Source organism: Haemorhous mexicanus, chromosome 1 (genome assembly GCF_027477595.1).
Source record: "Haemorhous mexicanus isolate bHaeMex1 chromosome 1, bHaeMex1.pri, whole genome shotgun sequence".
NCBI lineage: Eukaryota > Metazoa > Chordata > Aves > Passeriformes > Fringillidae > Haemorhous > Haemorhous mexicanus.
The window spans coordinates 134271725-134295383 of record NC_082341.1 but is presented as its reverse complement, the minus strand read 5'-3'; the positions used below and the strand labels follow the sequence as shown (position 1 = coordinate 134295383).

The window sequence follows — 23659 nt, the reverse complement described above, 5'->3', positions numbered from 1 at the left end:
GCTTGTTCAATAACCAGAATTCCTAAATTCATGAAGTAGGGAGGTTTCTATTCCAATTCACTCCCCAGGGCAAGTCTTGGCTTGAATGGGCTACTACTCAAGGCCTTGTCTTTAATAAAAGCATCTGTAATAGCTTTTAAATATAGCTATTAAAGCATTTTTAATTTTTTTTAAAGATGCTTTAATAGCTTTAAGGACAGAGCTGTCCAGGCAGCCTTTCTAGTGAATGATCCCCCCTCACTGGTGGTCAAATCTTTATTATTTCATGTGAAGTCATCCTTGTGATTGCAGAACTTCCATGCCAACTGTTTGATATAAGAAAGCAAAAAGAACGGGATTTTTTTGTTCCTGTAATATTGAAAAGGTTAGTGTAGCTTTATTCTGCATATTATTTATTCTGTGTTTTAAGTGCCAAGAAAAAAACTTTTTTAATGATATGCAAGGTCTGTATAAGTAGATTCCTCTGAGCAAAGAAACACAGTGGCCAAGTTTTCAACTTTGAACAGATCCATTTTTGCTTTCTGGTAGGAATTAGCTTCAGAATCACAGAGTTTTGAATCCTCCTCTGAACTTCAAAGGAATTAAAACCCAACAATTTTGTGCTTTATTTAATAGCTACTTTAAAAGAGATGAAGGAGCCAGAAGATGCTGCAAGAAAAAGAAAGGACATGAGAATTCTCAAAATAAACTTCCCTGACCATCATGTTGAAAACTACATTGTGACTGTTTTTGTAAACTAGCATCTTTTACTACTAAGCTGTGTTGAAAATGCGACTACAACGAACTTCTCCAGTTAATCAGTTTTAGATGATTTGTTGATTTTTAAAGTGCTTCTAGTTACTACACAGTAGATTTCAAACTTGGAGGTTGGAAAGGTAAGAGAATTTAATAGGTTGCTTTGCCAGTAAAGTGTGAGATTATCTTTTAGAAAAAAACTGTTTTCAGAAAAGGTTAAGAGTAATTGCTGATAAGATACCATTAGTTTTTCAGATGGTAAACCTTCCCCTCCCCCACCCCAGTGAGCATATAAAAAGTATTATAAAGCTTGTAATGGCAGAGGTCATAGTTAAGGCATTACAAAATGGTCTTTTGTTTGTCCTGTAGCTGATTTGTATTTAATTTAAAGCCATATTAGAATTTATGACTACTTTAGGTTAATCTGAAATGTTTGATTGATACACCAAAAAAAATTACTTTTTCACAGCCTGTAAAGGGCTGTATCTCCAAGTACGTACAGATGCACCGAAGGATAGGAAACTTGGGAAGGGATGCCAGTACATCAGCTAAATCACAAGGTTCATAGGACAGCTGGTGCTTAGTTTATAGCTGTTACCTAGTTGGTGTTTTGGGTCTCTGTGTGTCTGTATGCCTCTGTTCCCCCTGCCTCTCCAGACTGGGCATTATATTCTGATTCTGCCTGAATAGATGGTACAGGTGCATGGTGTGATGACAGCATTTCCTGATTACAGGGTTTTATAACATCAGATGTTTAGTGGTTTGGAGGCTCTGTATTTCCAGTACAAAGGACAAATCAGAGACTGCCTATAATTACATGGCTTGAAATTCTGGGCTTCTTTTTTAAGTACCATCGATATAGTAAGGAGTAATAAATGAAATGCTATACTTGGTGATGCCTATATAAAACATGGGATGTTTCCTTAGTCATGTCTTCTCTGAAGTTGCTTTTGCTACCATTGTTCAAAAATTCTGATGTAAAAGAGAACAGTTTCTGTTGTTAAAAACTAGAAATAGTGATCACCTACGAAAGCAGCTTGAGGCATTTAGGGAAGGTCTAACAGGACAGTCTGATGAGTACCCTTAATCCCTAAGGAACGTGCCAGTGTGTTCAACAGAGAGGCAAAACAGTCTAGGCAAGAATGGATACAAGTCTGCATCAACCAGGGCCAGTAATAAAAAATACAAATGAGTGAATAGAGCAACTGCAAGTCAGTCTTGCGGCATGCACTTGTACAATGAGAAAACTCTTTGCAGAAGGATCTTTAGGTAATATTTAATTCTTTACTAACATCCTAAATTGTTATTCTGGCTTCTACTTCTGGTGAAGTATTTTAGTCAGAGACTTTTCATCTGTAATTTTGAGGTTACAATTTCTGTGCAACATGCAAAGTTAAGACATCACACACGCAGGACAAAGTTGCCCAACACAGTACTTTTCTGGAAGTTTTTCTGTGATTCCTGGAGTTGACTTTTTTGTGATGTAGGGAGAATGAATTTTATGCTTGTGAACTGCATAATCTTTTAGAGGGCCATTTATCTAAACAAAACTGCCTTTATTTTCAGAATTGCATTCTGAAGGCATAGAACACAAATACTTGTTATTTGTATCTATGTACATGATATGAAAACCTGATTGTTATGAAGTTAGCCGTCTGTTTTGGAGATGGACTACTTCATTGTGTATGAAATGATAAAGTGGTGATCACCAGAATATTGATGTGATATTACTATTTATTGAAGAGCTTTGGTTGCTGAAATAGATGGGAATTAATCACATAGATACTTTCAAAAGTTTTGGTTATTGGTATTTTCTCCTTGCCAGCAGTAATTCAATGTCAGTGGTATGTAGTGCTGGTGTAAAATTATTTTGGGGGTTTAAAATAACCCTATATTGTGAACTTTTCATTTATTTTCATCTCATTAATTTTTGGCAAAACCTGTTTTTTCACATGTCAGAACAGGTATGCATTGCATACTTTGCATTGGTGGACAAAAAGTAGCATCAATATTATAAATGCACTTCCTTTTTTTTTTCTGTAACTGAAAGGAAGATCTTGTTATAATTTAAAATTGTTTTCCCAGTCACAAGTTTAAATTCTTCTGCATTTGTTCTTTAGCAGATACTAAAGCTGGAGGTGAACTGTGTGGTAAACTTTCTGGCAGACAACCAAGCACTGTTATAAAATGAACACATGTAACCTCTATCTCCAAACAGGATAAGAAACTACACCCAAAATGTGTAATTTCTTGTATGTTTGATGGAACCAGTAACTGAATCGTGTAGCTAAACACGTGAAATTTGAACTCTGTACAGCATGTCAACTAATATAACAAACATCAACTACATAAAATATCCACTAGTTTTATCATGAAGGCACTTTTATTTAAAGCAAAGCAGCATTAAACATAAGATACTGGGCCAGGTCCATATTTGTGACTGTTCATTCTGTATGTGTAAAGGAATCAAAAGTCATCTGTACCTGATGAAAGCCTGAGAAAAATGAAAATAAGAAAAAAAGTACACCTCACCATGCCTTCTGCCATCCGGGGTGGATAGCAAAATGAAATCTTAACAGGTTGTTGCAGCAAACAGTTTTGTAATTACCACAGTTACTTTAGGATGTATAAATCCAATTATAACAGTTACAGCTAGAGTACTTAAAAAATTCAAGAGGTGTATAGCTAGAGAGGTAATACATTGGCAAAATAAAAGAGAAAACAATGTTCATAACTGCTCGAAAGCTTAGTGCAGTTTTTGGACACTGTTCATCACGTAAGTTTAAGCAAATGTGATTACAATATAACATCTATGCAAATATAATACAGGCATCTATTTAAATATTTAATTTTCTAGCTACTGAAATTGCCCACTTTCAGTGGATTTTTTTTCCCATTCTTTGAAACTGGTCATTTGTTGTCTGGCACTCTAGAATCAGCATCAATTCTTGCTCCTGCTGGAATTCTAAATATATAGCCCTGGTGAAATTTTAGATCCAACATACAAAAGCCTTTAGGTAAAGGGTTTTTTTTTTTCCCCTTAATACAAAAACCCCTCTTAGAACAGCTTTGTTATCTCACTTCCTTAGTAGTATCTAATTCATCCTCCTCATCGTCCTCTTCATCATCTTCATCTTCCTCCTCATCCTCTTCTTCATCTTTTCTTAGCATTCTGCGGGAAATCTGATAAAAATCCAAAAGAAGGATATCAACTGTTTGTTTTGTGCAAACAAAAATTAATTCTCCATTGGCATTTTCAGCCTAAATGGTTGTAGGGTTCTTATTTAGGGGAGGGGGTACGTTGTTTATTTATTAACTCTTCATAACATGCACACCAATGGAAAGATACATGACACAGAATAAAAATACTACAATGATTTTTAAAAGCTAAAAAAAATATCCATGTAGTCCTTCAGAACTATTACAGGAGAGGGAAATGGTATTTTTTACCAAATTAATGCTAAAAATCAACGATGCAAATCACTTTTTTCCTGGGTTGGCTGCTGAAGCAGCAGGCTGAAGAGGAGTATTAGGGCCTAATCTTATCTTGAAGACATCAGACCTCATCAGTTAAAAGCTCCAAACGATCCTGCTCTAAGCTTTTTACCTTTTTTTCCCACAGAATTAATTAGACAAACTTAGAATCTCGATTCATAGATGAACTTCTTTCCCTGCCCATCAGTGCTTGCCTTTACAGTGACTCCTCTTTTTGGTTCATCAAACATTAAAAACAAGTGCCAGCTGCCAGGCTTTCATTTCATTTGACAGATTCTGCAGTCTGTACTTTTTTTTAATGAGGGCTCAATCTAATTCCTATTGAAGATAGATTCTTCACAGACAATGCAACATTTACACTTTAAAGGAGGTTACATGTTTTTTTTCTCTTTCCCCATCAGAAAGAGAACATTGAAGAATCCAAGTCATCTGGAATGCTTTTGAAAAATTTCAGGTTCAGTAGTTCTCTAAGGGCATCTGCAGCTCTAATTTTGGTCATATTTTCTGTGTCTGCTCACATACAGTGACATAATAAAAACTTCTGCACTGAAGACAGAGGCTGCCTTTTCTTTTAAGCAGCCCCCTATTTTAAAGGTCCTTAAATGCTCATTATTAAATTGACTTCTGACATGTTATAATTCATACAGCCATGTATGTAATGTAAATTTTTTGTGTGTTAATAAAGCAAACTGTAGTCATTGAACTTCTGAAAAAAGAAAAATCCTGAAGTCTTGTTCATGCTCACCAAGTACACAGTTTAGCTCGAAGCAAATAGTTGCTTACAAATTCCTTACACAACAGAAAATGGAGTTAATCATTGGGTGAAGCTGGGTTAACTTGAGCTGAGATGCCTAAAGCAGCAGTCTCTCACGAAAGAAGAAAAAGACAATGGCAGTGATCTGTAATTGGAGTTTAAAGAATGCTGCAGATTGAGCCTGTTAAGGTGTAATGAATTTTACTGGGACAGACTAGTTTTCTCAGTTTTTTTCCTAGTTCAGAGCATCTGAAATTGTTCAGCAGAACTGCATCGTATTTCTGAAGAAAAGCTCCCCCCTTTCCTGAAATAGGAACTTTATGTTTTTTTTCCAGTCACTACTCAAATACCTCTGACCATGCAGCAATTAACTAAATAGTACGTTAAATATTATTGCTGGTGGTGGTAAGATGGCTATCCCTAAGAACCAAACTGGATCAGGGAAGGAAGGTGAGAAAAGAAATTACGCACTTTAAATCCAAGTTATTGTGCTAAAGAACTAAAACATACCACTATTGAAATGTAATTTTTCATAACTTAATGAAATAAAAGAAGAATATGATAATTTTTGGACCACAAATAATTTTATGTAAAATTTAATTCTATGAGTTGCATGCAGGTGATGACAGTCCTTGCTGTCAGTTCCATCTTTCACTGCAGATGCTACTTCAGAAACATGGCAGTTCTCTCCACGTCTTAGTGCTGGAACATTTGGATGAAGACATTTTCAGTAATGGTTAAAATGATACTTTGCTGTCCTACAGAGTGTCAGTGCAAAAGTTTGTTATTTTTAATCCATGTACATAAAACTTGTGTAGTTAAACTTGATTTAAAATACCTGGAAAAGGTCATTCTGTTTTGCTGTAGTTCTAAAATATAAGCTATATCAATCTGAATTGGTAAACCAAAACATCGAGGATAAATTGCCAAGTGAAGCGTTGTAAAATGAAGGACATAGCTCTTTGTGAGAAAATGAGTCAAGCTCAAGTAGTACTTTAGATTTTTAACATACAGACAATACAGAAAGTTAGTCCACGGAGCCAGAAATAAATTCAAGGATGGTATGTGTTAAATCCTCTCGAAAGACTTAAAGTGTGTTACTGGCACACTTTATTCCATCTGGTATGCAGTGACTTCCCACACTGTCCCCACCTACAGTTTTGTGTTTGTGTGTGTCTGTCCTCCCCTGCCTCACAGACTTGGGCCCTGTGATTCTGTGAACTGCTTCCCACATCATTTATAATGCCTTACATTGGAAATTGCAAAGTTCTAAATTACAGACAGTAAAGGATTACTGTGCAGCAGGAAACTAGATGTGTCAAAAATTTCAGAGTGAAAGATCCACAGAAAAGATAAAACAAGTCAACTGCAGGCTTTTCTGAATACAGCTTTTTTTTTTTTTTTCTCAAGAGATGTTTGGTGGTTCCAAAGATTAGAGCCCTTAGTGTAATTCAGCATCATGCTATTTACAGAATCAGAAAGGGCTGCCCTTTCTTCACTGCCCTATGGTGACTGCATTAGTAGGGTGTTCCACCCCTTTTTTTGGCCATATGATCCTCTGCAGACACATTGCACAGCCAAGTAAGATGACCTTATTTTGAATTGCATTGCAGTTTCCCTCTAGAAGACTTCCTGTTCTTTTCAGGTAAGTTAGAGGTTATGAGAACACTAACACCCAAAGTTATAATGAAGAGCAGTCTAGGAAATGAGAAAAGTTCACCTGCAAGTTAGAATGGAGTTCCACTCCACCTCTGGGAGAAATCACAATGTACATACTCTTAGTGTTCTCATTTTGTGTTTTTTCTCATATTTTCTGAAGCAGCTTGAATATGAAATTTGCTTGAGTGATAAAGAGGACCGGCAAGTTACTCAGTCAAAGCAGTACTTCATGCACTGAATCACTAGGTTGTATCTCTTCAGATGACAAAATTCATACTTTCAACAGAACAGCTCAACTGTAATAATTGATCCGTTCTGTGTTGAGAGCAGAAGGGGTTAAGTGTGTACGAAGTCAAGAAAAGTTTTCCTTACTACAGTATCAACGCCTGATTCTATTCAAAGAAGAAAGGTAAGATACATGCATCTTAAATATGGGTTTGTCTTTAACTGAAACACTGGTAAGAATCATTGTAGTTACAGGATTACAGTTGCAAGCAATTAAAAATAATGTAACAATTTTTGCAATGTCTGCAAGTTTGCTGCTGTAAAAGTGGCAGAGATATTTGCAAGGTAGCTGGTCCAAAAAAAGAGTGGCACTGTCTTCAGCTGTTTCACTCATTTTTATCATCCTTTTCCTCACCTGCTGTGAATTTTCAGAGTATGAAAGGAGAGGTCTGTTGGTCATGGGTTTGCTCTGCTGCTAGAAGCTACCACTAGTCCAGATTAGGATCTGGTAGAGAGGCCACACTCTAGAATCTGAGTACTAAAAATATCCAAGTACTTAAAGAATGTCAGTACTCTTTCAAATAAGCTCCTAGATCTCTTCTCTGCACGATGTCATAGTTTGTTGATGGAAGACCAAGTTTTGCTGGAAATGGCATTTGTCAAAAGTAAGCAACACAGCTTTAAAAGCTCAGGGTTTTTTCCCTTCAATGAAAAAGATGCATTATCAAGAGCCTATTATGATATTTATGCCATTGAAAGTTTCTTTACATTTCTGATGGTCCTGAACTGATTGAAGACAGTGGATCCATGTGCATGAGCTAAAAGATTATCTTAAGTAGAGCTTTAATATAGTGATTTAGTATGTAATTTTTTTCTTACCTGTGCTGTTCTCAGTGAAGATTTTGAGGAGCCAGTTCTTTGCAAGGGGGACTTGGAATTTGCACGAACTATGTCTAAGCGAGATTGATAGTCTGGTGGATAAAGTGAGCTCCGAAAAACCTAATCAAATGGAGAAAGCTGTGACTTAGATGCTTGCAAACCAAGAATCACCGAGACTGAAGCTTGCAGAAATGCAGCATTGGAAAACTGAAACTTGATATAGAGATGTGCATCAACTGTAGTTTGGACTGATCACTTTTAGCTGAAACAAAGTCCTTGTTAACACATCAACATACTTATGTGGTCAAGGTAAACATTCTTCAGTGCTTTGGGGAAGTTTTCCTTACACAGGGAAAACTGCAATGGTTTCCCACCAACATATGTAGCTGAGTTTCAGGCTAAGCTAGAGGTGTGAACCCCAGCAACTCCTTCAGGCTCTCAATTTCTTGCAAAGATGAACTCAACCCCTTCACAAGCAAATCCCTGCTGTCAGACACAAATGCATCAGAAAGATGTTACTTGAATTGTAAAGACTGAAGAAAAATTTGGGAAACCTCTTAATTATAGGGGAGACCATGACATCCATTATATTTTCAAGTTATTTCAATAACCAATACAGCTATTTGTGCAAGACTTTAAGTCAAGAAGATGGTATATTATGGTCAGTATTTTTATGAAAAATAAATAATTGTCCAATTAACAGAAAATTTAAAATGAGATTAAAAATTTGGTTGTGAAAGACAAAGTACTGACTGCAAGGAGATTTTTGAATTGGTGTCATGTGACATTAAAATTGTGAAACTAAAATACAAAATTGCCATGGCATAGTTTAAATGAAGTAAAATTATCAAGTAGTCTCAAGTATGACTGTCACTGAAGACTCATGGTTTTTTAAGTCTTGTGCTAACTTGGTTCTGTGCTATGTCCTAGACAGAATAAAATTATGATGGTAGGATTTACAAAAAAAAGACTGAAAATGATCCAACTTTTTTGACAAACCAAACACATACACAACACACACTTCCGGGGTATTAAGTTTAAAGACCCAACATCCAGAAGAACTGCAAGAAGGAATAAAGGACTGAAAAGCCTTTCTTGGGAAAGAGAGAATATAATTCAGAAAGAAAAGAAAGGGTGACTTGAAGCTGGTTACTGCTATAAGGCAAAAAACCCAATGTAGTAAATAGCAAATGTTTCTTAATTCTAAAACAACCTAATAAAAATGATTAAAAGATGAAAACAAACAAACAAAATTCAGGTTAGAGGGAGATCTTTAATGTAGTAGTTAGTCTTTACATCATCTTATCACAGCAGTATAAGACTTTCTATGTGCATCTTTAGAGCAAGACTCACTGCAGAAGTGTTCTTTAGAAACTGTTTTATGTTTAGCTGAGCTTGGAGTGGCAAGTAATTTTGTGAATCTCTTTTCTGTGTTTTGTGGGAAAGATTAGATTGCCACTGTAGTTGCTCTCTGTGTTCTCTAAGATTATAAACCTGCATGCTCTTGCTGAAGAAGTGCAAAAAAAAAAAGCTTGGTATACATGAGTTTCTTCTGGGAACCTGAAATATTTGTTGCATTTTTCTGTGTAGGACATGTGTAACCCAACTGTGAAAACTGTTTTTATATAGGAAGTAAACAGAAAAGCAAATCTCAATCACTCTTACCTCCAAATCTTCATTTTCGTCAATATTTTGGATATTTTGATAGGCAGCAGTATATATCTCTAAAGCTTTCCCATGGAACAACATTTCAATAGTTATAAATTCAGAAAATATGTTCTGAAAGCAAATGAAAAGAAAGGTTTTCTTAATGCAGTATATTTGCACTTCAAAAAATTACTGTATTCTGTGTTTGGTATTTATATGATATAAATAACTGCATGATACTTAGTACTTTTAAATAGATTGAATGAATTGAAATGAACTTTAGACATTAAAAATAAATTCTGGCTGGGCTATCACTTATGTAATTATTATTTAATAATAAATTCTAAATAAATACTTCAAAAGTAAAGAGGAAATGTATTAGGAATAACAGGTCTTATTGAAAAGCCACTCAATAATCTCCAATATGTATTCCCAAGATATCGTCTGTCAGAAGTTTTGCTGTTTTGTTGAAGATTGTCTTTTATAGTAGGTTGAGGATAAGTTATCTGTAGATTCTATATCTATAATTTACAAATCTGTGAAATATTAATGAATAGCATGAGATTTGCATTTCAATGAGTATTAGAATGTTGCTAATCTTGCCCCCAACTAACTATAGCAATTTTATTATGCAAGATGAAATGTGAACACACATACTTTGATGTCCCTTATCTTCTGTTTCTCAAAATTATCAATGGTTTCCTCTAAGTGCCGAGTTGTTCGAGTAGCATCCATTGTCGCTCTCTGCAGTTCATTTTCAGCCTGGTAAAGTAACACAAAGGTGAAATTAGTCTTGCATTTGATACAAAACTATTTGCTATAATTGCCATTATTTAAATAATTATTTAAATAATTGTCCAATTAACAGAAAAATGTGTTTGCAAGACAATACATATCTGTGTTACAGTATTTTAAATCTGTAGCTTAAATAACATATAAAGGTGCCTTCTACACTGTTGTGACTTTGATGTGAAACATGAAGAATGACCAGCTGCAGCCGGTCAGAAAAGTCCTTCTGCCTTGATTCATTTTTTGTAATAATCATGAGATAGTTTTACTGAGCCAGTCCTGACAGCACAGTGACTGGGTTTAGGTACTTAACCCAGCCCAGGCCAGGTTGGAGAGCAGGAAAGATCACCCCTTGTTTTCTACTGCAGATCAACCTGGTGGGTCCAGAAAGATTCTTTTCCAGTATAGTGTGCTGAACCTCATCTTAGTAAATTCTTACAAATTATTTAAATAGACAATTATAGCAGCAGCTGGAACTAATGTACTTATCTCGTAAATATCTCAATCTTGCAGGCTAGAGTTATTGTAATTTTTAGATTCAAATGCATTTCAGGTATTTTATGTTTTTAATATTTTTGTATTATTAAAATATCTTATAAAAACCATCTTCAACAGGGCACTGGGAAGGGAACAGATCCACCAATTTTTAACACACAAATCCACAGTTTTTCTTATTTTGTTACTACAAGAAACATTTTAGACAGCTATTTTAATTAGATATAATTATAAACTTTATAAAAAGTTCACTACCATTTAATGAAAGATACTGAAACTTTTCTGATTAAGTCACGTCTGAGAACTGTGTACTATTACAAATTAACAATATAAGAGTTCGCACTTGAAATCTACAAGATTTGGTTCTAAACTTCTGTTATTTTCCATACATTATTGGTCAAACATCATACACTAGTGATACCTGCAAGCTCAGTCAGTAAGTATCATCACAAATCTATTTTGTCATGGGATCTGAAAGTAGTATATGCATCAAGTACTGTATCCTATGATCAAGTTGTAAGGTTCTTCCCATTTCTACAAAACTGCAACTTGAGAGGTTTTTTTTTTTTAATGGAAAAAGACACCACAGGTCCAGTTCCTGTGATCTAGCTTTTAGTGTTACATATATGGAAACCTAAGGAATAAGGCATACTCTATTCACTTCTTTGATTGTAATCTGCTAACCTTATTTTACAGGATTAGCAATTTGAAACAATCTCCTTTCAAAAACAGCCTAAAATCAGACACAATTCTGCCATTACAGGGCAAACAAAATTGATAATGATCTTTAGTAGTACGTAAGGTCACATGTTCATCTCTCTTTCTTGATTTTGCCCAAACCACAGGAGGGAAGAGAAGACATTTTGTGTATTTTCAATTACTTCATTCAGTCAGTCTGTAAGTGATGGCAGCTATTATGCATATGCAGGCCTTACACATACAAATACAGTATGTTATTTCTATGGTAATCACATACACCTCCTCAATAAATCTTAGATTGGACATAATTTGTACACATATGCTTTGGGAGAGGAATTCTGGTTGTTTTAGAGTGAAGTGTCCCAAGCCGCAGAGCCTGCGTCGTTTGGACAGCAGCAGTTTGGTATTTTCTGAACACTCACCTGTGACTGGAAATATTAGTAAAGGAAAAAATGGCAATGTAAGAATCAATATTCATGGACGTGTTCATTTCCACTTCTACTTTTAATATACTGTGAACTATTTACCATAGTTATTTCAAAACTTCTATATATTTAGTACTATTTTTATGTTGTCTAAAGCCTCTGGCTGTAAGATGTAAAGTTTGTTAGAGCTTTGCTAAAATTCAAGTATCCAGGCCAAAACATTTCAGGACAGCTGTCTGTTTTGGACTGAGAGCTTGGTTATTTATTTTTAAAAGAATAAAATAAAAAGCAGGCAATCTACAGTTTAGCAGACTTCTTCAGGAAAAAAAAAAATCTATTTTGATTTACGGAAGTGTTTTTTTAAAAATCTGGTAATGTTTTTCCTTTCAAAGCTGTGGTAACACACCATTTTTAAGATGGGAGTGAGTACAGATTCTTTGCTATGTGTGGCCAGAGTTGTTCACTGCTGCAACATCACAGTTGCTCAAGAATGAGAGAACTCCTGCAGGAGCCCAGCTGCTGTGCTCTAAAGTGGTAAAGCCTCTTTCAGACCTGAAAGCTGACCTGCATACATCCTCAAAAACAAATGAACACATTCCTGCTCCTAATACCTTTTTATGTGTTTTAAGTGTCAATCTGACCTTTTTAAGTGTCAATCACTTTATAAGGCTAATAAGCAGCATTTGGTGCCTTTGCCATGTGCAGACTCAGACTGTACTGAGATTTTGTAACTCTTCAGGCAAAGCCTTAAGTGGAGAAAACAAGTGCTACATACAAGAAGCTAAGTCACAGAGGAGTATTTGGGAGAAGCTTAGAAAAGAAACAAGATGAAATGAACTAGGTGCCAGTGACATACCCATGAAATGAAATGAAATGAAATGGGAATTAGCTCGAGGGAAAAAAATGGGACCAGTCTCCCTTTGGGAAAAAAACAACTTATTGTTATAATTTACTCCCTTAATTCCAACAGAGAACTTTGCAACACAGCTCAAGTTGTAACCCTATGGCTAAAAAATGTCTGTCTTTATTACATGAGGAATTCTAATTAGTCATGACTTGATTTACCTGATTTGATTATTATTAAATAGAAATTCTCTGGCAAAGACAAAAATAAAATGTAGTTCTCCTGTGTTCAGTTTGACCAACACAGTAACTTTCACTCTTTCTACAGTCTCATGCCCCAGTCACTACAAAGATCCTGAAACAGAGTTAATAAAATCCAACAATGAATAGGACTCCCAAGTCAAACACTAAAATGTAATAAAAATTAAACAGCCCATCATAAACCTAGATCCTATATCATAATACGTAAGCATAAAGGGACTGATGTTGGATTGCCTTGATCCCATTTATTTTGGCACTCCCTAGATTCTGATTGCTTCAAAATTTGAAACTTCAATGAGACTTCAATGGAAATTCTAATTCAGTTTGATGGAGGCTTAATTTTTCCCACTGTGATACAGAATAGTATACTGGGGAGGGTGACTGGTCTTTGGAAAGGAAGAGTAGTCTAGATGAGTATTCTACTAGCAGAATAACAACTTATCCTTTCATGCAGCTGGAGGAAACTCATATCCCATCTAGGTACCAGGAAGCACAATAACCAAAATGGCAGGGAGAAAAACAGTAAATCCACAGAAATAAAAAATAAATTGTCTGATTACACTTACTTTCAAAAACTTCCAAATTCCTGGATGTAATCTATGCCTACCTCTCTTGCATAAACATATCAAATAATTCATAGTTTCTTTTCAATTCAAAAGTAACTACTGCTCTGTAGCAGCTGTAACTCTTCATTAAGTTTAAGAAAAGGTTCAACATTGGGAACAGTTCCTCTAAGGAGCATTATTGTTATTACTACTTCCTAAACATAACAGTTTAATTCCCAAGAAATTCTAAAATATTTCTCAAAGTGACTAAAAATGCAGGATACGATAACATGTAGATCTGATGGATTCCGCTGACGTGTCTTTTCCAGTTGAGATAATTGCTTGGCTTCTCGGCTCTTTGCTGTTAAAGTTGCTCTAAGATCATCCTAGAAATAAAATGTTTTAGACATGTTTGAAATACATCTAGGATAATACAAAATATGCTCTCCTTCATACATGCATTGCCTAGAAAACATGGACAAAACTTCTGCTTCAAATAAAAAACAGATTTTAGAGATCTGTTAATTGATGCTATGAAAGAGAAGTCAGTGGGGACTGAGAGAGTTCAGCACCTTGTGCAACTCCCTATAGCACATGTTATAATTGAAAATGTGGGGAAGGAAAGAAAAAGATATTCACAGCTTTACATAAAAAGTATAGCAGATGGTCACAAGCTGAGATCCCCAAAGCGTTAAGAAGGCAGACTCATTCCTGACTTAGCAATAGAATAAATGTGGTACTTAGAAATAAAAAGCAGCATCAAATAAAGTGGCATCATTAAAAAAAAAAAAAAAAACCAAAGCAGGCAGCAGTCAGTACAATGGAGAATTTATGAAGAAAATGTAATTGCTGTCACCTGTCCACTGCCAACTGCTGTCACTGCTGACAGTGGAGCTGCTGAAGGGGCTGGAGCAGAAGTCTGATGAGGAGTGCCTGAGGGAGCTGGGAGTGTTCAGCCTGGAGGAGGCTCAGGGGGAACCTTATCACTCTCTACAGCTCCCTGAAAGGAGACTGTAGTCAGGTGTGGGTCAGTCTCTTCTCCCAGGCAACCAGTGACAGGATGAGGACATATAAGCTGCACCAGGGGAGCTTAAATGAAATATTAGGAAATTTTTTTCTACCACAGGAGGGGTGGTCAGGCATTGGAATAGGCTGCCCAGGGAACTGCCCAGGGAATCACCATTCTGGAAGTGTTCAAAAAAGGTGTTGATATGGCACTCGGGGACAAAGTTTACAGGTGAACATGGTGGTGCTGAGCTAATGGTTGGACTCATTGATTACACAGGTCTTTTTCAACCTAAACAATTCTGTGCTACAAGGTACCATAGGAATTCTATGGCTGAAAGAGTTAAACTGCAGATGTATATATATGCGTTTAGTAAGGTGTTTAAAACCGTTTGAAACAAAATACATCCAAGTAATGATGGAGCTGTAGAAGATAAAACTTAACTGATCTAGAAAAGGCAGAAACTGTTAACAACTGGTTTTGCTCCATTTTCAAAGGAGAAGTAGTATGTACTTCTAGGAAGACCTGAGACAATTTAAGAATGTTCATCTACCAGTTTTCTCAAATTTTTGTTCTTGCTATAAAACTGTTTTGCAAACTGTTTGACATTCATGGAATGTAAGATTATCAGTCAAGTATTTATCACTCCATTGATGCTGGTATGGAAAAGGTCATTAATTTTGATGGTTCCAGTTTAAAGGAGCAGTAATTTAGAACAAGCAGAAATACAGTCTAAAGTCTAACAAAATCTGAGGTAGGATTGGGCATGCATTTCAAATGACCTTTCACTCTAAAATACCACTTCCACTTTTATTTACTACTCCAGAATGAGTTAGAGCTATAAGAAACTATCATATTGGGAAGTTGTCTGTGCTCCTTCCTTGGATTTCACAATTTTAATGCTTGTATGTCGCCGTGACAGAAGGATATGCAACTAAGAATATGTTTTTCAGTAAGTTTTGTGATCCTGTGATCAGGTCACTAGTGACTCAGTGACAAGCACAAGATTGCCAAGTTTCACAATGCTGTGTGTTCCTTCAATACTGAGGCTGCACATGAGAACAGGGTCAAAACATGCAGTTTCTTCCTTGTTTCTATCCTTACTGTCTGTATGTCCTTGTATATAATTGTCATTTTGCTTCGTCTCCAGGGACACAGAGCTGGCTTCTGATAATAAAAACTACTTCATCTTCAGTCCATCAATGCTGGTTTTACTGCTGTTCTTTCAGAAGGGAATTTACACAACCTCTAAGGTTAAAGACTACTGAAAAGGCCTTTATGTTTTTATGAGAACCATGTGGCTACAAGAAAAGCAATAATAGAAATTTTAAAATTGTTTTTTCCAGTTTTAAATTTTAAAGGGAGAGAAAGAGAAAAGAATGTATTTATTTCTGAAAAAACAAAGTTTTTCATCTAATGGTCACAGCTACAGGTTTAATGCTATTTACTGACTGAGCCCCATTAACAGCACTGACTTTCTAGGCCCATTTAAAACAGTCCATCAGATTTAACAACGTGGCTTCAAAGGGTGCTGACTTTCACACAAAGTGTACTTGAGGATGCTAAGTTCTAGAGTCACCATTTTTAAATTCAGTGTTTTCTTTCTAGCACGTAGTGACTTTGGAAATATCTACAGAGACTGAACTGTTCCCTCCTCTACCTCTGTTTTCTGTAGCAACAGCCACCATGAAACATACTTCTCTTCTAGCTGAAGTGTGACAAAGAATTAGTGCTACTATGGCCGTAGTGGTGAAGCTGTGTACGAGTTTTGGATGTACGAAAGTAGGGCACAGTTCCATACATATTTTGTCCAAGAAAAGGGTGCAGAAGAAAACCAATAAAAATATTAAAAAGCTGAGGAAAATATAATTTATGGTGAAAGAATCAAGGTGTACATTACCTAACAGGAAAAAAAAAAAAAAAAAAAAAGAAAAATTACTAGCATCTAAATACCTTCATCCAGAAAAAAACCCAGAGCATTACAGAGCTCTTTCATCTCAGTGGAGCATGTAACAAGAACCAAAGATTAGGTGAAGTCTTTAATTTAAAACAAAACACCACAAACATCAACTAACCACTAACTACCACCAACAGTCCTACATTCACCTCCAGTGTCTTTAGACCAAGTTTTGACATGTTTTTGGAAAATATGCTTTAGTTACACTCAAGGAAAAGTGGAATAGAATAGGCAATGAGATAAAAAGTACAAAGAATATAAAATTACTCATAGTCCCTCTAGGTTTTAACTATGAATTCAAGTGACACGTAAGAACTCTGGTCACCCATCTATTTTCAAATCATACAGAAGTACAGCTATAGTTCATCCACCAGATAATGAGCTAGCAGAGCCTCATCACTGTACTGTTACCTGCTTTAGTCACTGAAGTTATTAAAGCAAATCAATCCTTTCTTCTGCATGAGGATCACCTTGGTTTTATGATGTCCTGTTTTACAGGAAGAAAAGGAACCAGGAACAGAGTTGCCAAAAAGCAGAAAAGTGAAGATTGATAAATAGAACAATGAAACAGAAAGAAATCCTCATATCCTACATTTAAGCTGTGTTACAGGACAAGAATATTGTTTTAGCTTCCACTGAAGCTATTCAGCATCATAAACCAGAACAAGTAAATGAAACAATTTTACTGCATTAGCAGATCAAGGACAACACTACTCTGATTGACCTGGGCCTCTTTAAAGCATTTAGTAGTGCAGGACATTGATGTCAGACCACAGGCAAAGCACCAGTTGTTTTTAGATAAAGCACAGAAAAACTGCTGCGTACTTCCGGGAACAGATCCAGTAAGCAGCAGGGAGAACCTCCTCTTTATAGAAAGTAGCTATAATGACATACTCTGCCTGTTTTTACTTAGTCAGCTAATGTAGTTACAGCTAAAGCAGTCCTAGAACTAGCAGCTTGTGCTAGATTTACATGAGTGACAAAATTTCCTTTGTCACTAAATATGTCCCAGTGATTACAAATGATAACTGAAGACCAGGTAGTTGAAATTTTAACCAAGGTTTATGGTCAACGTGCAAAGGGAAAAAATAACCCTTTAATGGCCTACATCTTTAGTGAACTCTATCTTAGTTCAAAGGTAAACTGGTAAAATTAATGATCTCATTTACGGTTTAAAAATGCTCTTATACTCCTCACTGTAGCTAAAATAAACATTATGCAATGCTTTCTAGCATTCTGAAAGGCAAAGACCACAGGAAATGAAATTTACTGTTGCAAGCAATGACTTGATTTCAGTTGCTTCTGTCCTCAGCATTACTGGCTATCAGTGGCAGTGCACCTCAAGACAGTCTCTTCAACGCTTTGGAAGCCCCAGGCATTGCTGTAATGTTTTGTGTTTCCTCAGCAACGCTACTGCCACAAACACATGAAACTTGTCTTCCACCCCCAGCATTTACACCCTACAAAGTACCCAGTTCTAGATCTCACAAACTGGTGACCATTAAGATACCAGGTTTTAGGCACTACAGTCTACAGCTCTGCTAAGGACTACTGTGGGTAGTCCTACTCAAGTGCAGAATGCATTTCCTTTGCAATCGTTTCTCTGACCACCAAGTGAGGTAACTGTGCAGGAAGTCCCAAACACTACTTGGTTCTTCACCATATGGAAAAAAAACCACAAAAAAACCCATAGGAAAACTGCTTGCTTGAGGTGCAGTGCCACCATCTACTCAAATTAATGATGATGAACACACCACATGATTTTTGTTTCAGTATTTTTGTAAAATACCATCAGATAATAATAATAAAAGCTTTTGAATTTATATAGATTATGGTAGAGATATCTACATCAATTACAGATTTGAGTTTGCAGGATTAAGGTATTCTCTGTATAAGATGCAAGTATTACGAAGATCTACTTTTAGTATCTGCTTATTAAATTCCTTGCTCAAGCTTATCTTTCCTAGAGGAAAGAAACTTACAGGTATTTTAAGGGAAGATTTCAAACCCCTATAAACATTGTTTCGAAAATATAGTGAATGAAGAGACCTCAGATTTTTGTGTATCTTCATGTCAACGTGAGGATTTAATGGAGAGGGATCTAGGCACTACCTACTTATCAGGTTCAAATGGGTTTTCTAAGTTATGAACTTTAATGTAGAACATAATTCTGAGTTAGAAAAGCTGTTAAAGGTAGCATATTGATGACTAAGAGCCAAAGCAGTAATAATAGTAATAATAATATCACCACCATCATCATCAAAATCACAATAATAAATGACATTATTTACAAATAAAAAGTCCTGAATTTACACTACCCAGGGAACTTCATACTAATGCCTTTTCTGAGCATTTGTTTGTGCTCGAAGAGCCTGAATATCCTTGTCTTCACATCAAAGCTCTTTCCTCTAACATATATATAGCTTCAGTTCAGGTGTCTAATGATATAATTAAGTTAAACTGATTACTGAAATATGAAAAATCATAACTATTTTCCCCATAAACAAAACGTTTTCAACTGAGTGGCCAGGACACTGAAATGTACCTTGTGAGAAAACACATGTTTAACCTACCCTTTTAAGTTTCACTATGGTCCCATAACATTTCAGAGGTTCAACAACCTTGGCTTCCAGCCTGTCAACCTACAAAAAGAAATCACAAGTTGCTAAAATCATCCATATCCATGGTGTGCAGAAATGGGAAACAATTACTTTAATAGTGACTCATCCTATTACAAATTAAATCCATATATGTTGAAAAAATATTAGGATAAGGGTTTTTAAAAATTTTGTAAAAACTACAGTCAAGTACATTAACGAAAAAGGAATTTATTTTCTGAAGAGCTCAAGCTAATTTCTTGTGGAATTCCTTTTTTCTTAATTAGATCAGGATAAATGAAACATGGAAAATTATGAATACATCCAGCATTGCATCTTGAAGTTCTGTAGTTTTCTATCTAAAGATCAGTGTATTTGCTCTACACTTACTGATAAGGTTCCAGACTAAGCAATCTTTGCTATCAAATACACTGTGCAAAATGGAACACTTCTTAAAAATAATGGAAACAGCATCACTGGTACTGAGTGCACTAAAAATACCAATACCAGGGTATGTAAAATACATAAATGCTCTCACAGATGAGTGGTTCTGAATTTTTATTTCAGTTCTCCTTGTCAGAAAAACAGCTACATATGGTCAGGCAGGCAATAGGATAAGACCTGCTTGTCAAATCTGACAAAACTGTCTGAGTGGCCCCAGCGTAATCTGCCAATGACTTATGGACCGTGAGTGAGTCCTGTGGCCCATCGCTGCTACATCCAGATTAGGACAAGGTGCATAGCTCTACTGGGAAGGGACAGTTCCTCCTATACTGGTAGTCACCAGTCAGCCAAAATCTAGGCCAGATGAGTAAACATTTCTCCTTGATACCATCTACCAGTGCACTGTCAAACAATTGCACTTGGATTGCCAATAAGGAATAATAATAAGGAATAAGTAAGGAATAGGCCAGTAAGGCTCTAAACAACAGACTTATTACAGACGAACCAAATAACCTGCCAATCTTACTTACCCTACCACGTGTTGTGGTACCTCACACCTCAGGATTTATATATCTAGCACTGCAGCTAAAGACCAGAAATTGATAATCCTTACAGCTAATTTTCTCTTGCCCACTTTGTGGGCATACAGGAAAACTGTTAAGTGACTTGATGTCCAGAAGAAATAAAGCTGAGATAATATATTTTGTTTTCAGGAGCAAAGGAGAACTTGATTTGAAGACTAAAAGCTTCTCTTTTCCTTTGCTGCTTCTGCCTTTTTTCTTTCACAGGGCAATGTTGGTTTACAGACAGGCATGGCAGCAGGATGAAGCCAAATGTCAAGTTTTTAAAAACACATTTAAAATCAACAAAAGCAAAACTCAAGGTGTTACATATGTACCTCAAAATTACAGGTTCACAGTTTAATGACGAAAACAGAGAGATCATGCAGTCTGAGTTTACATTCACCTTTGGCCACAATATAAATGCAATAGCAAAGGATTATTTGCTATTACATCAATTGAAGCAGAAGGCCCTACATGTGGCTCAGCTGGAGCCAGACATATAAGGGCTTATGGAAAATAAAAATTGCACACACCCTAAGGTTTCTTATTACTTCTTAAAAATCTCTCCCTAAATAGATTGTTAAAGATCCACAATATTCCTTGTATTTCCAACTCTCTGCTTCCCATATCAACTACTTTTAAAAGGTTTTCTTTTTCCACTTTGTTATTATAAAGAGGTGTCTTGCAATGCTCTCCAAAATAAAAACGTCCTCTCTGAAGACATAAAGAATGTCAACTTCTTCAGTCTCTTTTTTGAATTATAATGGATCTCAGCTGTTCAGAACTATAAATGAGAATTATCTATGTTCTACTTAAATAATAGATACATACTCCAAAAACTAGTTTGAGTAAATGTGAATGATTTTTTTTAATCTCAGTATTTGGAATTCTGCATCTTAAGTTACAGTTTGACTGGCACCACACATAAATGTGTAAGTGGCATAAACACCTTTCTTTGCACTCTCACTCATCTAGCAGAAATGTGACTATATAGTCACATATGGTCCAAATCAATTTGCACTTTTAATGTTGAACTACAAACTTAGGAAAACTACAGTGGTCCCTGACCGCACCTCTTCAATACTATTTCTGATAATGCTCAGCAAAAGTAAAATGACTGATTTTGCCTCAGCTGCTGCTAGACAGCTGAAGTCACACAACTAAAAAGAACATTTTATTCATTATTAATCATAATCTAAAGCCTAGCACCAATAAAAAAAAACTTGCTCTTTTTCAAATACTTCAAGTGTTCATATGGATAGTTTTTCTGACTTCAACAGTACTAATTTTAGGCAGTTTTCCCTGAAGTGATTAGGAGTGTAAATGATGAATGCTTTGGCAGCCTACCCTGCTCAGACATTAATATATTTAGACGTGTTTTCTCCTGTTTCTCTTCTGATTGCAGAGTATATGATTTCCCTTTTAATCACAGATAAGTAACTGAAAAGTTCAGATGGCAAACACAACATGTACAGCTTTAATTTTGTACCTCTGCCTGGCGATAATCTTGAAGTCTGGAGAATTCATCTGCAAAGTTTTTCAGTCCAACTTTTAAGTTCGGTGTCTCTGTAGCTGCATATGCATATATTTCATTTACTAGAAGATCTGCTTTGTCTCGTAGTCTGGCAGTTTTACGTACATATCCAGCAAATATTTGGCACAATTCACCAAAATGTTTTTCCACATTTGAAACAGCATCTTGCATTTGTCTAGTCTGATTATCCCTGGATACCAAAGAAAAATAAGAAAGGCAGAAATGTTTACAACACATACAATATAATAATACTACTAATAATTTGGATAGCTCATTTCAGTGCAAAGCAGAAATTTATTCTGAGAAAGAGAATGTTGTAACCAATGTAATATGTGCTTATTTATGAATGAATAACAAACAAACAAAAAAGCAGATTTACACTTTAAGATCCAATAGATGAAAATCCAAATCACAAAAATCTGCTTGGAAGTTTTTCTCCTGAATTTAAGCAAAAGCTCACTATTACTAATGTTACTAGTTACTAACATTAGTGGTAACACCTGCTGTCTCAAACAAAACTTCTGCAAGACCACCCCTTCCTGCTATGGCCTGCAATCTAAACAAGCAAGGCAATGGCTGGAGAAATTAGGCAGTAAAGGACAAACTGCTAAAGGTATTAAATGTTCTTTAAATTGCAAACAATTACCAAACTGCACTACAGAGGATAAAAAACACTGAGAATTAAAGAAGAAAGGTGAATGGACACAAGAGGTAAAAACTGTACTAGCACTGAAAGCACATTCATCACACTAATAAATTACTTTCTTTTAAACTACCTAAATCTAATTAATTTATTTCATCCAATGCCTGTATGTTTCATTATTAATGATTTAGATAACTCATTCCAGTAACTCGCAGATTTCACTTTGTATTTTGCTTTCATATTCCTATATTATTTAATGGTCATGTGAACTCATGCCTGTTGTTGATCTGAGTGAATCATCTGTAAGACAATCTAACAGTACCTGCCAGATACTGGGTCCTAAGAAGTCTCTACGGTCCAACACAAGGTTATTGACATTAAGTGATAGAATTCTCTGCAAGAGAATTCACTCCTACCACTATCTCGGCAAGGGACAGAAACAAAAACTTCCTTCATATCTGTAAGGTATCCCAATACTGCTGACCAATATTTAAACAGTGACTTTGTATCAGGATATATGATCATCAGAAAAATTTGAAGAAATGTGGTACTTTGAGACTGAACAACAATACAATCAATTCAAATGAGGAACACCTTCAGGAAAAGTACTTCATGCCAAAGTTCTGCCAAAACCCAGTTGGGCTGCTTCATGGCAAGCTGTCTGAAAGACTGTTCAAAAGAGATTCCGTTAAGGTTAAAAAAACCCAAGGAAGTTATTCAGTCCTCCAGGACACGCTGGAGCACAGAACCGCTTGAATAGGGACGGTTTCATCTGGTGAGTAGGCAAGTAAATATTTCATTAAGTACTAATAAGCTGTTTTTCAAAATTATATTCCCTGACAAGATCTTCAGTAAAAGGTATATATTTCTTATTTTCTTGAAAGATTTCATGTCAGAAAGTGCTTCCCTCCAGGAGGAAGACGTAATCACCCACTTTACAATTCAGATCTTACAGTACACCCACGCAACTAGTATTTAATTTTGGGATGCGAAACACCGTGGTTTCTTATGTGGGAGTGAAAAAGTTTTTATTCCACCCTCATTATCGCGACCGCTTAGAACTGTCCACAGAATTATTCGCGAGAGGTCCAAATAAATATCGGCAGCATGTCTTTACTCCATCTCCGCATAGCACGCCAGGCCTGGAAAAGTTTTGCGGCCTTTACCGGAGGAAGGCAGAGGCGGCCCCATCTCCTAGGGAGGCAGATGCGCTAAGAAGGACCGGGCCCGCATCGCTCCCCGAGCCCCGCGCCTCCCCCGGGCACGCTGCTGGAAGCGGGGTCTCCTCCCCGGCAGTAGCCCGGGGCTCCCCCGGCGCTCCGCGCCCCCGTACCTGGCGTCCAGCCCGCGGCCCAGCAGCATCATGGTGGCGATCGCGGCGGCGGCCGGCGGGAAGCAGGGAAGGAGGGCGGCGCTCCGCGTGCGCTCCGTTTCCATGGACACCCGGCCCGGCCCCGCCCCCCG

At 36.4% G+C, this 23659-nt stretch overlaps 2 protein-coding genes across 3 annotated transcripts in view; one reads left to right on the top strand and one right to left on the bottom strand.

Annotated features, from left to right (window-relative positions):
* Window positions 1-4777, top strand: part of RBM12B (RNA binding motif protein 12B) — an 11816-nt gene extending 7039 nt beyond the window's left edge. The window contains exon 2 of the transcript XR_009488847.1: window positions 616-4777. The gene's annotated coding sequence lies outside the window, so the exon portion shown is untranslated. The remainder of the gene's footprint in view (window positions 1-615) is intronic.
* CIBAR1 (CBY1 interacting BAR domain containing 1) lies at window positions 3100-23659 on the bottom strand. Of its 2 annotated transcripts, XM_059863654.1 has the most exons (8): window positions 23529-23659; window positions 21508-21742; window positions 18988-19056; window positions 13736-13837; window positions 10052-10156; window positions 9413-9526; window positions 7748-7867; window positions 3100-3918 (listed from the first exon to the last, which is right to left on the bottom strand). In XM_059863654.1, exons 1-8 carry the CDS (start codon window positions 23630-23632, stop codon window positions 3808-3810), a joined length of 960 nt encoding a protein of 319 aa, XP_059719637.1. In that variant the 5' UTR covers window positions 23633-23659; the 3' UTR covers window positions 3100-3807. The 2 variants fall into 2 exon arrangements, with proteins under 2 accessions (XP_059719637.1, XP_059719627.1); XM_059863644.1 differs by lacking the exon at window positions 13736-13837 and having other exon boundaries at window positions 23529-23630.

What these genes read in the sequence shown, in the direction of transcription:
- CIBAR1 (XM_059863654.1), bottom strand. Translation starts at nt 23,632, where the DNA reads ATGGAAACGGAGCGCACGCGGAGCGCCGCCCTCCTTCCCTGCTTCCCG. An exon ending in AAGATTATCGCCAGGCAGAG is followed by an intron (nt 19,057 to 21,507) that starts GTACAAAATTAA and finishes TTCTTTTTGTAG; the next exon opens with GTTGACAGGCTGGAAGCCAA. An exon ending in CATCAGATCTACATGTTATC is followed by an intron (nt 10,157 to 13,735) that starts GTATCCTGCATT and finishes TTACTTTACCAG; the next exon opens with GCTGAAAATGAACTGCAGAG.